The following is a 15,770-nucleotide window of genomic DNA, read 5'->3' on the forward strand; positions in this document are numbered from 1 at the left end:
CCATTGATCCAGTTGTGAGGATTTTGATTTTCTACACTGAATTGTAATGCGTACTGAAGGTTGCAATCCTTGATCTTCATCAGCAAGTGCTTCGAAATACTTAACACACTGCACACTTCCATGTATTTGCACAGACTGACTGTCTCTCCCCTCTCCCTCTCTCCAGTCTGCCAGTGTACAGACTGGCAGACTTCAACTCATCCATCAAAACCCAACCTAGAAATTAGTTCCTTTGGACAAACTTTCTTTTCATTATATTTTCCCACACTGATAGCATTAGTTCCTCTCACGTGTGCTCCTTTGACACCTTATTCTTTACCTTTCTTATTCTACTGTTTTCTTTACATATTTGACATCATTCCTAGATTGGAATCTTTGAGAAAGGGAAAAACCTAGAACTTAACTATGGAGCTGAGGTGGTGCAGTGGTTCCGGGCTGTGCTGCAATCCACATTGTTGGCAGTTCGAAACCACCAGCAGCAGCAGCTCCATGGGAGAAAGACTGGTCTTTCTTCTCCTGTAACAGTTACAGTCTTGGAAACCCACAGAGGGCCCCTGTGAGTCAGCATCGAGTCAGCATTGACTCGACGGCAGTGAGTTTTGGTTTGAGTACTTACCTATATATCCTAGGCTCCTAACACACAACCCAACAAGTTCACTGAACTGTATTAAATCGGTCGAACTTCTATTGTAGGGTGAATTATTAGTAGAAAATCAAAAATAGGCATCTCATATCCAGAAAATAAATATGATTAATTTTTTGTTAGTTATAAAGTTGATATAGGTTCATGTTTTTAAAAGGAGCCCTGGAATGATGCATTGAGCTGCTAAGCAAAATGTCAACAATTAGACCCCACCCTCTGCTCCACAGGACAAAGATGAGTCTGTCTGTTCCCATAAAGATGTACAGCCTTGGAAACAGTTCTATAGGGCAGATCTATAGCTTTGTCCTATAGGGTCACTTTAAGTTTGCATTAACTTGAAGACAGTGAGTTTTTGGATCACATATTCAAAAATGTGTTTAATTTGAAGACTATATTGCCATAGGACTGCTTTCCTCTCCAGAGTAGTTGAGGTTGTTTATAAGTAAAAAAATACAACCCTCCAATAGTGATGACCTGTGAGTAGATTCTTAGATAGGCTGTCAGGCTGAATGTTGGGAGTGGGAATATACCTATGAATATATATAGGTTTGACAGAGGATATTTGTAAATGCAAATTTACCTTTGCTGCAAATATATCCAAGAATGTGATAGAGAACCCAGGCAGCAAAGCTATGAAAACTTCTTAGGCATATGTAAACAGCTGAGGGGAGAAGCAGCTGGGCCTTGGGAGCCAGGACTATCTTGGGGGACAACCAGTTCAAATTGACATGACAAAGTTCACGAAGACAATGTTCTACATCCTGCTTTGATGAGTAGCGACTGGAGTCTTAAAAACTTCTAAGCAGCTCCCTAAGATAGAAATATTGGTTTCTCCACACTGAGCAAAGAAAAGGGATGAAAATGGAAAGACATATGCAAATCATTAGCCTTGTAGACTAAAGGACCACACAAACAACAGTCTGCACCCTGGAGACAAGAAGTATTAGTTCGTGCCCAGCTACAACTACTAACTGCTCTGAAAATAATCGCATTAGCCCTCCTGCATAGAGTGGGAGAAAAATGTGTAACATAGCTCAAAGTCATGAAGACCAGGCTCATTGGCCAGCTAGACACTGGTGGGTCCCCCAAGATTATAGTCTTTAGTCACCCTTCAGGTCTGGAATTAAACTCACCCGCAGATTAGAAGAATCAACTATTTAAGATCGAAAGGATAAAATTTACCCCAGGACAATGTTCAGAGGGTTATGAAAGAAGGAGAGATGGAAACAAGAAACAGAGAGAAGAGATAGAATAGGTGATAGTATATTGAGGGAATTGCAACTGTTAAGTTAAAACAATGTGTGAATGAATTGTTGAATGTAAAACTCATGTTCTGCTCCATAAACCTTCAAATTCTCAATTAAAACATGTAAAGAAAAACTATGTAAAAGCAGGTTAAATGGAAAGAAAAAACGTTTAACCCAGAAGAAAGAGAAACCACTGTACACGGAAGGACAGCTGTGCACACTTGGTTGCAGCCCCTACCTAAGAGCGATGAGCTGCTGTGGCTTGGCCAGACTCAGTCCTCACCCTCACGAAGAGATCCCTGAGACATGGGTGCCTGAGCAAAGCGTCCTGAAGAAAGCAGATGGTGCCTGGCTGTACGGAATACCAGTGTCTGGAGTCTTAATGGTCTATCTTAAGACAAGTAGACATCTAAGTGAGGCAGCAATGGAAGAAGCACACCAAATGCAGATGAGAGAACAGTATTGGAGCTTAAATTCTGAATTGCCAGTTTGCAGAAGGTTATGGATGCCAGTGGGAGCCCAAACTCCATTTGCAGGATCTCCACATAAATTGAGCACCTGGTTACTCCCCTCGGACTGTAGTCGTGGGATGTGAATAGCCTTGCCAAAAAGACCGAGAGCATTATAAAGTTGGTTATGGCAGATGTAGTTAGTCTAAAATGTACTAACCTAGCATTTAATCTCACTTTTGGCCTATTTTTAATTTGTTCCCATTTATACTATGTTTTGCTTTGTTTTCGATTGAGAGTTTTCTCTTGTTGATTTTGTCATTATTGTTGATTAGTGTTTTGTTTAGTATGATATTCAATATATGAAATCCAGGATAGGTAAACCGATAGAGACAGTCACTGGATTAATAATTACCTAGGGACATGGCAGGGGAAGATATATATAGATATAGATATATTCCTTCAAAATAGGAAAGCCACAAAGAGTATTTTGTTTCATCAAAGTGAAGAATGGAAACATTTAGTTGCCAGTCATTTTAAAAAGGTGGTTCCTTTGGCATCACATTAAACTTGTTCTCACCAAAAACTAGGCTTTCATTTGGCATTCCTGGCTGGAAAGAGACGCTGCTATTATCTGTGGGACTGTGACTGCTGTGGGCATCTGCTCATGCAGCCACATCAGTCATGCACTGGCCTGCGTGAAGTGGCAGGACCGCCCCTTTGGTTGGCACAATCATCTCACTTATTTTCCAGGCCCCAAGGGAGGCCTTTTCAAGGAAATGTTCCAAGTGCAGGGGCAGAATACCAAATTCAGTTCTATCTTAATCACATACTTTTATTTTTAGGCAAAACCTTGATACAGTGGCACTTTCTTGGGCAACAGAAAATTGGCACCAAGCACCATTTGACTTTTACCAGAAGCAAAAGAAAGAAATCATTTTTTAAGTGTTTCAAATAAAAATCTTTGACATGTTCTAACAAGCCATTTCAGGTCGGGTTTTGTGGGGAGGGAAGGCAGTGATGGGCAGGGGAAAGTTTGTCTTCTCGGATCACTTCAGTGTGGAGACCTATGTCCTTTCTTCCATAGCCTGCTCAAGGCAGTCATTCAAAAGCTAAGTAAAGCCAAAACGACAAATTCTTAAACAAACGAACAAACCAAAAAAGCCCATTAACTAACAAGAATGACAAGGTAAAACCTCGATCAAAAAGAAAGCAGAAATTGCCAAAAAGTAGGACAAATGTAAATGGATCATAAGGGAGATCAAATGAGAAGGTGCTAAATTGTACCCTGACTGCCTCTGCAAACCTCCACTTTCCGATGCATGCTGCATGGTAGCAAGGCTGCTCATAGGAAACCCAGGGTAGGAAAATGGTTCCTTGTGGGGATGGCAGGGCAGGTTGGGGGAAATGCTGAGCTAATACTGATGAGTACAAGCATGAAGAAAACGTTCTAAAAGTGAGTGTGCTGGTGATTGCACAACTCTTCTTGATGTGATCGAACGATTGGCATCGCATGCTATGTGAATTATATGCCAATAAAATGGGGAGGATTGCAAATTCCTGACTCTTGACTATTGATGGGAAAAGAGATGTTGTTGGTGACAGGAAAGAGGCTTCTTGGTTCTTTCCAGAAGTCTTGGGTCTCTAGGGATTACTCCAAGGGTCCCTGAGTTGATTGCCTATCCATCTGAAAAGAAATGACTCCTTAATGAACAGTTCTTAGGCAAATGGGTTTAACTACTACACAAACACCCCCCCACCCACCATCATTGGAATTCTGAAGCCGTGCTGACTTATAGGATCCCTGTGTATCATAAAACAGCCCCACCTGGTGCTGCGCCCCACTCACAGTGCTTCTTCTCTGGTGGGAGTTCATCGTTGGAGCCACTCTGTCAATCCGTCTCATCGGGGACCTTTTTCCAGGTCTCTCCTGGTAGCATGTCCACAGCACGTAAGACAAAGTCTCACCATTCTTACTTCTGAGGAGTATTAATAGTTTGTACTTTTTCCAAGACAAATTGGTTTGTTCTTTTGGCAGCCCTCAGTCATTGAAGTTTAGGAGTAACATAAAGGAGTGGGAAGGAGAGGGAGTCTGGTTCCAAAGAAAAAGTTTGCATCAATCTAAAACTCACGGCCAACGAGTCTTTAGTGACCTGATAGGACAGGGTTGAACTGCCCCTGGGAGTTTCCAAGACTGTAACTATTGACCGGGATGGTGGTCTTGAACTGCTGATTTTGCAGTTAGCAGCACAAGAGTAAGTGCTACACCACCAAGGCTCCTTTGTATCAATCGAAACCTCCCCAAACAGGCAGCGCGTGTGCGCACGCACACACACACACAATGTTTTCCAGGAATAAATGATTGCAGGTCTATACTTGCTGTAAAGAAACTCCAGTGTTTCATAAATAAGACACAAAGCAGCCCAGCGAATTTATTCTATTAGGTAATTTCTACAAATATGATACTAATTGGAATCATCAGCATATTGTATTTGGTATACAGGAAAATCTACTCTGGTTAGACATTTTAAAGTATTTATTCCACAGCCTGAAGTGTTCCCCCTACACCAGAGGTCCTGTGTCCGGGTGCCACGGTGGTGTGGGCGCAGCTGTGACATGACTTGTAAGTTTAAGTAACACACATTAACAGTCAGAACACGAAAATGTTTGAACTTTTAAGGACTGGGGGGCTGGGGGGGGGGCTTAATAAAGTATTTAAGAAATAGTCACTTTTGAGATTTGAATTTCTTTTGAGTAAAAACGAGAATTCTGTAGACTATTGACATTTCTCTTTTAAATGCGCTTTTTTTTAATGGCATTTTTTGATAAAAGGATTTCGATAAAGTAGTGCCTTCTAAAGCTCATACTGGCAACAGTTTGATTGTATATTGATGGTCCCGTCATCCTTATAAACGTAACATATATTGGCATGCCTTCAAAGGTTAGTTTGATTCTCAGAACTATGTGCATCCAACCAAATCACTCCAAACTACTAGAATTGTTTTCATTCTCATAACTGTGTTTTTAATAGTTGAATTATTTTTTTCTGCTCTTCCTTTCTCCATCAAGCTGTCACTTCCTGGGACTTCGTAGACTTGCCTCGGCAGCTGCCTTCTAATTGTAGTTTGGGAATCAGATAACCAAACTTGTGAAGATTGCTTCCGGAGTGCAAGTGATTTTGTGGTATCCGTTTTGGTTACCAAGAAGGAAAATGATGTTGGCTTAATAATTTTGTTGTTTGTTTTTTGTTTTAACCTTCTTTTTCTTTTTGCTCATTTTGTTGTATTTTGGATAGTGGACATTATCAGGTAGGACATTTGAGATGGTGATGTATCCATATGGAAGGTATACATAACTAATGAAATTAAATGTAAAACATATAGAAGAATAAAGAAAATGAGTATTAGTTGACCTGAGTAAAAGCCTAGGGACAGTTTTCTAAATCCACCTGTGATCAGTTGTGTGGACAGAGTGGGGTCTTGGGTTACTCATTGCGCTGCTCAGCTAAAAGTCGGCCATTGGAAACCATCAGCTCCTCCGTAGAGAACGAAGAGCCTTTCCACTCCCGTCAAGATTACAGTCTCACACTGTCATGGCAGGCAACCCAGCATCACCCAGGGACTACACTGCAAGGACTTAACATGGAGGCCCGGCTGAATGAACTGAGCCCTGCCTCAGAGTTGCCTGTACCCTTGGATTGAGGACTGGGGTACCCCCAGCTTGGTGGGTGGCCATTGGAAAGGGACCTAGAATCACCAAATATTTAGGATGGTGACACCCTTGCAGTGACATGACAGCTTTTAATCTGCTGGGCAGGGATCTGCACGGGGGTAATTGATAGAGGAAGTTTCTCCTTGGTACCAATCCCATATTTAAGGTACACAGAACTCAGTCAAATGGGAGATTGAACCGTGTAGGCCAACAACCATGGGTGTGGCTCACAATAGAACTGTACTCCCCTAGACACCTCAGACTGACAGTGTCCAGAGTGCTGTGTCATTGGAAAAGCTGGTGATGTTGTCAGTGCAATCCAATTGCCGTATACCCCAGGGGGGTGATTGAGAGTGTTTTACTTGTTTGTTTCTGTGGGGTTTGGTTTTCCTGCCTTTAGTTTGTTTTTGCTTGGGTTGCGGTTTTGTTTGCTTGCCTACTCGGTTGTTTGTTGCTGTTGTTGATGTAGTTGGTCTTATGAGTTTTTGATTTTGTCATAAGATGGCAGTCAAAGTCAACCTGAGTCGTGCATAGCCCATGGACATACAGATGGATTCTGGGCTCTGGCCCCAACCTAAGAAGAGTTAGTTCTGATAACATGGCCCTGCTCCATACTCACCTTCGTGAAATGATCACTGAAGATAAGGGTGCTACAGCAAAGTGTCATGAAAAAAGTAGATGGTGCCCAGCTATGACTTGGAATAGTGTCTGAGGTCTTAAAAGCTTGTATTCAAACAAGTAGTCTTCTAAGTGAGGAATCAACTAACTCCACATGGAAGAGGGACATCAACTTCTGTGCTCCAAAGATGACAATAAGAACATCCAAATATGATGAAGGGAAAAGTATCAGAGCTTAATTTGTGAACACCTAATTTGTAGAACTCTATTGAGGACAGGGGGAGCCCAAAACCCATCTGCAGAGTATCTGGTCAGATTAAGTCCCTGGCAGATCCCCCCTAGCCACAGATAAGGGTCTCAAACAGCTTTACTATCTGATAGAGAACACTGTAATCTTGATTATGCTGGATCCAACTTGATACGTGGTCAGGTAACCTCTATCCTGACCCAACCTGAATTTGTTCTAGATGTAAGTACTTCTTGCTTGTTCCATGACAAAAATTTCTTCCCTGCTTTTAAAATATTGATGTTGGTCTTTTCTTTCTTACTCATTATTTGTATTTTTATATTTATATTATTATTTTATCCTTACCACTTTATTTTTTTAATTGTTTCTGTTGGGTTTCCCAGTTTGGGAAGCACAGAGGAGTGGATGCACAGCGATAATAGCTGATGCCAGGGTTATAGGGGATGTAGTGGTGGGGCTGGGAGATAGGGAGGATGAGGGGATTTGGGGAACAAACAATGAATGTGGGAGTGGGGAGAGACCACTAGAACTGATTGTGATTACACAACTCATTTTAAAAGTGATTTAGCCATGGATGTATGTGGTATATGAATACTATTATCAATAAAACCTAAAAAAAAAAAAGGAAAAAAGAGACCAATCTTGATCAATGGTTACCATAGGTGAAGGGGAAAGGGTTGCCCTGCAGGGCCCACCGAGTGTATGTTAACGGTGGTAGAATAATTTGGGAAAGGATATCAATTAGCTGTCCAAAATGAAGAGTATAAGCAGTGACACTGAAGTTATCGAATTGGAAAAAAATAAAAATGAAATAATTGCCTAGGGACATGGCAGGGGAGGTTTAGGGAGAAATGGGGCACTAGCAACAATGAGTAAGGAAGAAAATATTCTGAAATTGATTGTGGTGATGATTCCACAACTCTTAATGTGGTTGCATGATAAATTGTAAATGTGTGAAGTATATGACACTACAACTGTTAAACATGGTTTACAGTCCAAGAACCCCACCGGGACAGCAGTTCTGCTCTGTCGTGTGGGGTCACTCTGCAAGTGATCTATGGCACATGTGTGAAAGGGCACATGTCTTTCATCATATGAGTAAGTACATACACAGGGGATTTCAGTATCATCGAAGCAAATTTGATTCCTGGTAAAACATTCACTGATGGAGATGGAATTATGATCATCCTGCCTTGGTAAAACTACAGTGGGAGGCAGGGCATGGCCACGTGGTCACACTGCAATGGGGATTGAAGTAGATAGTTTATGTGGGCTGGTGCTTGAAGAAAGGGAGGGGATTTTAAGGTGCTACTGGAAATGTTTGAATATTGCCAAAGCAAAAGACCGTGAAGACAGTTTCTGAGGCAGAGGTGACCTGCCTGAATAGTTGCATGACAGATGAGAGGATGCAAGTAACGGCGGGATCCTGGCCCTGTCAGTCTGAAGCCACACAGTTAGCAGATGCACAGAGGAGTCAGTAGGAAATGTGTCAAACAATCCAATCCCTTAAATTGCATGCTAGAGTGGCCTGACATTGAAATTCTCACTTTAAGTAGACATGACCATTATTAAAAGTGTAGCTGTGTCTTTGATAGAATGTCCAACTTAGACAAATGAGGGCAATGGTGAGTCAGTGCTATAAGTCCGGCTTTCTGCGAAGGAGACCTTAGTATTGAGACCCAAACAACACTCCTAAGGCGCAGTCACCACCCACCTGTCAGTGGAGGTGGTAGGTCGCTGTGGTACTCCTGCACAGGCACTGGTCCAGCTTGCAGACCAAGATACACTGGGGGGAAAGGCTTGGCAATCTACTTCTCAAAACACCAGCCAATGAAAATCCGATAGATCACTTCGGTCGGTCCCACGGTGCATGGAGTCACAGCACGTGTTTCCCAACTGATTCTATGGGAGCCAGCAACAACAGGGCATTTTAGATCCTTAGCACATAGAGAAGAGTAAGTGATGCCCTGCAAGACGTAAGCCTCAATGAACATGTGTGACACTTAACAAAACATATCGATGGCTCCCTATGTGCCAGGTACTAGCACTTAAGAAGATAATGAAAGTGCAAAGGAGATTTGCCGAAGCTGCCATCCCTACAAAACGGGAGGTTTGCCAGCTCCTTGGCTTTGCCCACAGTGAGACTTTTGGGTTGGAACAGCCATCTTTCCGTGGGTCAGACTGGCAAACACTGGGACAACACTGCGCTCAAACCTGCCAGTTTTTAAATACAGGAAGGGGTAGACCTGACAGGGGGGGATCCCTCTCCAGACTTTCTTTTAAAAAACCCACTGCCATCACGTTGATTTCAACTCAGGGCGGCGACCCTCTGAAACCAAGCAGCCCTGCGCCTGTGGATTCCTGATTGTAACTCTTTGGAAGTAGAAAGGGCCGTCTCGCTCCCAAAGCATGGTTTCCAACTGTGGACCTGCAACCCAATTCATAACCCTGAAGCCACTAGGGCTCCTAAAGAGGAAAGAAAACCATATGAGAGTGTTTCTGTCCCTTAATTAGGAGAGAATCACAGAAGAATTGTGACTCTATCTGCCTATAAACTCACCCCATCCTGTGAAAACATGATTTTACCTTTGATCAATATCTCTCTGTACCTTATGAGGTACAGTATCTCTCTTATATTAAGATATGGTATCTCTCTTTTTTTCTGAATAATGTTTTTATTTTGACATCTTATTCATTCCAATATATCTCTTCCCTTCCCATACAGTTCTGTTATCTCTCTTATAAGGTACAGTATCTCTCTATACTTTGTTGCTATTGAGAGTAATGACCTATCTGGAAAAAACAATATTTATTTTTAAAACCATTCTGTTAATTAACTAGAGATGGGTTTTGCTCATTGTCAATTAAAGTAGGATTGATGGCAGATACTTGCCAAAACATATTTCATTGTTATGGGAAAAAAACAATAATTTACAGCTAAAAATCTACCTTCTTAAAATGTCCGGGGACTTGGTTCGATTGTCTTATCCTAGCATTTCTAACTAACGGTCACAATTTAGTTTTGATGAGAGTAAAAGCCTGATTTACTAGGGTAAGGCCAAAAGTTATGAGTAATTGATATGATTAACATTGAGATAATATCCAAGATAAGCACAATGCAATTTTTATAGAATTAGGGAGCTGAATTACTAATGTAGCTATAACTAAAACAATACATTATATTCCTGAATTAATTTTAGTAATCAATAATATTTATGTGATGAAAAGTTGTTTCCTTAACACTGAACAACCAATTTAAGGGAATACTATGGAGGAGGACTAACACCTAAAATATAGGGTTAATAAATAAAATCTAGGGTTAAACAACATGATCTTTATGGTGTTTTATAATCCTGAGATATTTTTCCCTATAAAATCAAAATAAGAAATTTTTATCCTCCCCGCTCCCCAAAGAGCTACATCTTTTTTTGTTACTTTTTATTGGAAATTGGATCAAGCTTTACAGATCAAATCAATTTCCCATTTGCCTATTTATGCACATTTGTTTCATATCATTGATTTCAATCCCTACAATGTAGAATCACTTATCCCATTTCCTCTCAGTTTCCGTTCCACCTCTTTCCTCACCCTTCTGAAATTTGTGCTTGAACAAATGATGCCATGTGGACCTCAAATGGTTGATTATTCTCAGATGTGTATACCTCCCTAGTGTGACTGTTCCCCTTATGGGCCTGATTACTGTTTGGCTGAAAACTGACCCATGGGGGTGAGTTCAGCTCCAGACCTAAAGAATGGCTGAAGGACCATCATCCCAGGGGTTCCATGAATCTCTGTCTGGGGCTCTCTCCATCTCTATTGATCAGCAAACCTGATCTCAAAGAATTCTTTGGTCTACAATTTTTCAGAATCCTAATATTGGCCATAAATATTTCCATCCTTTTATTTTATTCCATTTTAAAAAATCATTTTATTGGGGCTTCGTACAGCTCTTATCACAATCCATCCATCCATCCATTGTGTCAACCACATTTGTACATATGTTGCCTCATCCTTTCCAAAACATTTTCTTTATACTTGAGCCCTTTCATCCTTTTGAAAGTGAGCCACTGAGATTTAATTCAAAGGCACATCAAAAACGGAAATCCACTGGAAGGCTCTTCTGCTCACACACTTAGCATTTGAGAGAGAAAAATCAATAAAAGATGTTGAAAAGGGGGGAAAGGACATCATTTTAAATTTTAGCTGTTTTGAATTCAACCATTAAGTTTTCCAAAAGTCAGTACAGCCCTTTGCACACAAGCAACACCAGATGTGTGTATATATGTAAGTGAATTTAATTTTGTACTTGAAATATGATAAGGACAACAGGAAAAAAAGATGTAAAAGTCAACATTCTGAATTTAATTTACTATATCTGAGTGGGCAGAGTGGTCGTAAATAGGTAATGAATTCTCGGTCATGGGACTAGATGAGACCTAAGTCAGCTCTGCTAATACAGACGTTTGGAATGCACGTTGCACGATGCTTTCAAGAGAGCGGTGTACATTCCGTCGTTAACTGCATGTAACACACAATTGACACTAAGCACCCTAACTGACTCTGAATTTGCTTAAATTCCAAGAATTATATTCTAAGTATCTAAGATGAAGACAGATCCACTAGTGTGTGTGTGTGTGTGTGTTGCATTCAATTCACCTTGAAAAAAATTGGAGTTATAGTGACTACAACGTTTTTTCACAGAGCCTCGCACTAAAAATTAACCAAAACACTTGCCACAATGATAAAATACTCAAAGGGGCTTCAGAAAGCACGTGGGGAGAATGGAGTTAAAAGATAATGGAGATTAAACACGTGTAACCTAACCACAAACCATAACGTGTGGGCTATTGACTTGCACATAAAGGAAGTCCTTACATGCCTGGGCACGATTTACACAAACAATGGGAGTTCGCGGCCAAGCAAAGCTTATAACTTGGGGTACAGCAGGGGAGGGAGGGGCCAGTGAGGAGCCGATATTCAGGAGTACAAGACAGAAGAAAATGTTTAGAAAACGATTGTGGTAGCATTTGTACAATACTAATTGATATGACTGAACAATTGAATGATCAAATGTCTGGATTATGTCCTAATAAAATTATTTTGTGGGGGGGATCATGGAATTTTCCCACAAACTTTTTGAAGCCCCTTATGGATTTTTTTTAAAGAAATGACATAGCTCATTTAGTATTTTCTGAGCACTAAATGGAAAACCCTGTAACACAGAGATACAGTAAGAATTATATAACTAATTTCTCTTTTTAAAATTTTATTGAATCATTTAAAACAGACTCACATTTTAGAAGAATGTGTACTTGTCTTGAAGTTCTGTTATTTCAAACACCAGTCACAAAATTATGTTTATTATAATCTAATAAAACATTCAAGAGAATAACTCTGCATTCTTTATAAAAGCATAATTAAAATCAATTTGAACTTTAAAAAATCAGTGGCTTGATGAGTCCCAGTAGAAGAGAGGATGAGTACCATAGAAACTTTCCAGAAGAGCAGAGCAGAATTCCTGACTTCATCACAAATCACTCAACACTTGGAGTGTAAATCCACAAACAAATCCCCCTTTGCAGCCAATTGTGCATCCAGGATATGTGTGCTGCTTGCCCCAGGGCATCCACTATACTAGAACCCCCCCAGCTTGAGTAAGTAGCCTTAGTCCCCAATGAGAATGATAGGAACCTTCTCTTAAAAATCACATTGCTAAATTATATTCCTCTTTTGGGAAAAGGCAACTCTAAAGCTGCTAATTATTGAATTCGTCAAAATAACACACCTGTAGCTCTTTAAGAACTCTAAAGCTTGTCCAGCGAAAAAACAAAACAAGAGATCTCTTCTGAACAATAAAACAAGAGATCTCCACTGATTCCTTGTGCTGAGGGAAAAAAAATAGAGCCTCACACTTACTGTGCCATGTAACACAATGATGTGGTTTTCAATACAGGATCATCTGTAACTTTTGAACTTCCTCATCATGCATGCATGATAATTCCTAGTTTTGAATATTAGTGAGATAAAAACTTGAGGTCTTAAAATAGTAACCTCCCCTTTACTCAAACAAGGTTTAACTCATAGAACAAAATATTTCTCGCCATCTGGAAAGAGTGCACGCCTCAGTTGCTACATGTTTTTGAGCAGTGAAATGTTTGGTTTTTAAAAATGAGTTGTTCTTTCAGATTGATCATTTCTTCCAAAAGAAAAAAAAAGTAATAATAATAATAAAAAATAAAAGAACCTCCTCGGGCCCAACAAAAAGCACAACATAAACACCGAGGGCATGAAGTGAATGGAGCATCTCAGAAGAAACGTGTCGATGCCGAGCTCTGGCTTGAGGCGCATTCCGCTGCCGCCTCCGTCCGGAATGCAGTTTCACAGAGAGAGTGCCACCTGCATCCGAGTCGCCTCTTCTGAGAGCTCTGAGTCCATTGAGAAATCATGACCTAGCTATAGTACGAGTCTGAAGGGATACAGAGCACCTAAATTGTTACCAAGTAAAAGAAGCAAAAACTTTTCCCCAAAGCACACTTAGCACTATGTAAACAAAAGTGTATACTTGCCATTGATGTACCTATTGAGTCTGAGAATAGTTGCCAAATTTTTAACGGTGTGAAAATCTATGAATTTTGAAAGGATAGATTTGTAAAAAAAAAAAAAAAATGTTGAAATACTTTTGATGGGTTCAAGGTCAAGCCTAACCTCCTAAGGCCATAGGAGGTGATGTGGCTATGACCATCAGAAAGGAATTTCGGTGGGCCTTCCACGGCGCGTGGCCCTGTTTCGCGTCTCCCTGCTAGCCATAAGTGCAATTGGCGTCGTTCCCATGAATCCAGAAGCAAATCTGAGCGTACTTGAGAGGCGTGATGCGCACGGCCACGTTGTAATCCTTCTGAGCCCCGTGGACGTCCGCCCACTGGTGGCCCGAGTAGACCGCAATGACTTTGCGCGTCCAAGTCTTCTTGTCCGCCGCCTCCTTCAGACGCAGGTAGACCCCAGAGCCGGTGGAGCCCAGCTCCGCATCGCAATATTGATAGAAGAGCTCGGCTGACTCGTCCGACACGCTGCAGAACCGATAGACCAACTGATCTTCTCGGTCGTTATCAAATCCTGAGAAGTGGATCATCCCACCCGGCATCTTCCTGATGCTCGGACTGATCCCTAGTTCCATGTGCGTCTTTTTGTGGGCCCGTTTCAGCTCGAGGAGAGCGTAGTCATAGTCCAAGGCGGCGGCCCCCCGCGCCCCACGGGTCCAGCCTCGGGGAAGGTGGGTGTTCTTGACCCGGGTCCACTGGAAGGAGGGCCTGCCCCCGGGGGCTCTCTGACCTTGGCCACGACCTTGTCTCCTCCTGCCACCCTGGGCTCTCTCCCCTGAGTTCTCTTTGTGGTCGTCGCGGGGGCCTTCTCTCCTGCTCCTCTTTGACCCCCCACGTCTCTTGCGGCCCCCTTTGTTTCTCATCTTCAGCAGCCCCACCCTGAGCTTTCTGCTCCCTCTGATGTAGTCTCTTCCATCGTGAACGCAGTGGGCCGCGGTGAGGACATGCTTAGGGGAGACCAGAATGCCACTACAGCCCGTGGAGAGCTTCACAGCCGTGCTGAAAGGGAAATTAGTTACGAATCTTTTGTCCAAGATACTGAACCTGCTGTCTGTGCCAAACACCTGTCTCTTGCTCCGCGTAGGGGCTCCTTTGGTGGTGGAATTGTGAGCCGACTCAAGGACCAAATCCTGAACTTTCACTGTGGTCAAGGTCCGAGTGCCATTCTCAAAGACAGTCTCATAGGAAAGGGAAGCCTCTAGTTCAGAAAGGCTGGGAGCTGGGAGTTCTTTCTGGCATTCAATGCCACACACACTGTGCAACTCCATCTTAGCATCTGCCGCAAAGGATGGGCTGGCGAGATGCAAAGTCCTCTCACTGACCACCCTGGGCATTTTTCTCAAGTGCCACGTGAAATCCTGGTCCTTCTCAGATCCATCAGTGAGGGTCCAGGCAGGAGTGGAAAGTATCAACCAAAATAGTATAGTGTTCATTTTGTTCTTGTTTGTCCTTAAAAACTGAAAAAGAAAGAGAAGACTTACAATGTTAACTTTTTAAATATTTCAGTTAGGTCTTGGATCTAAATATATCTTCATCGGAAACAGGAGTCCTTATTTTTACTTTACTTAGATTTACTGATTTGATAAAAGCGCTATTAAGTAAACTCTCTCTCTCTCTCTCTCTCTCTCTCTCTCTCTCTCTCTCTCTCTGCCATCGGCTCAATGATGACTCATACTGACCCTCTGTGGATTTCCGAGACTGTAACTGTTTATGGGAGTAGAAAGTCCAGGCTTTCTCCCGAGGAGCTGCTGGTGGCTTCGAACGTCCCACCATACTCTTCACAGCCCAACGCATAACCCCTGTATCACCAGGCCTCCTCATACAGACTTTCAAAATCAGTGAACTACGTTTCATCAACCTTTCCCTCCACCTTAAGCTCTCCAGACATCCAATACCTGGAAGAATAAGATGGGGCGACAAACTGGAGGCCCCTGTTGTCTATGCTACATATTCTTCCCCCATAGGTTGCCAAGAACCTTATTTCCAGATAATTTTGAAAATGAGAGGAACAGGTGTCTTGAACTTTTCCCCTTCACTCCTTAAAAGCAAGGTTTAGAAATTAATTGTCTCTAAAATGTAAATAATTACAGAGCTCAAAAAAGATTTATTGGAATGAGCTGAATTTTTTAAAATCAGAGTTTACAGGCCAAGCTAAAAACAAGCTATATATAAAAAAAAAAAAACAAGAACAAAAACTAACCACCATCAAATTGATGCCAACTCATAACGATCCTGGAGGACAGGTTTAGAATTGTC

General features: G+C 41.7%; 1 protein-coding gene across 1 annotated transcript; it reads right to left on the minus strand.

Moving 5' to 3' along the window:
* Positions 1-12,161: 12,161 nt before the first annotated feature.
* On the minus strand, positions 12,162-14,968 carry PRSS35 (serine protease 35). Its single transcript, XM_004696284.2, has one exon. The coding sequence runs from the start codon at positions 14,945-14,947 to the stop codon at positions 13,715-13,717; it is 1,233 nt and encodes a 410-aa protein (XP_004696341.1). The 5' UTR covers positions 14,948-14,968; the 3' UTR covers positions 12,162-13,714.
* Positions 14,969-15,770: the final 802 nt, after the last annotated feature.

Source organism: Echinops telfairi, unplaced genomic scaffold, assembly GCF_000313985.2.
Source record: "Echinops telfairi isolate 266 unplaced genomic scaffold, ASM31398v2 ScPeMD7_3533;HRSCAF=4204_0, whole genome shotgun sequence".
NCBI classification, from domain to species: domain Eukaryota; kingdom Metazoa; phylum Chordata; class Mammalia; order Afrosoricida; family Tenrecidae; genus Echinops; species Echinops telfairi.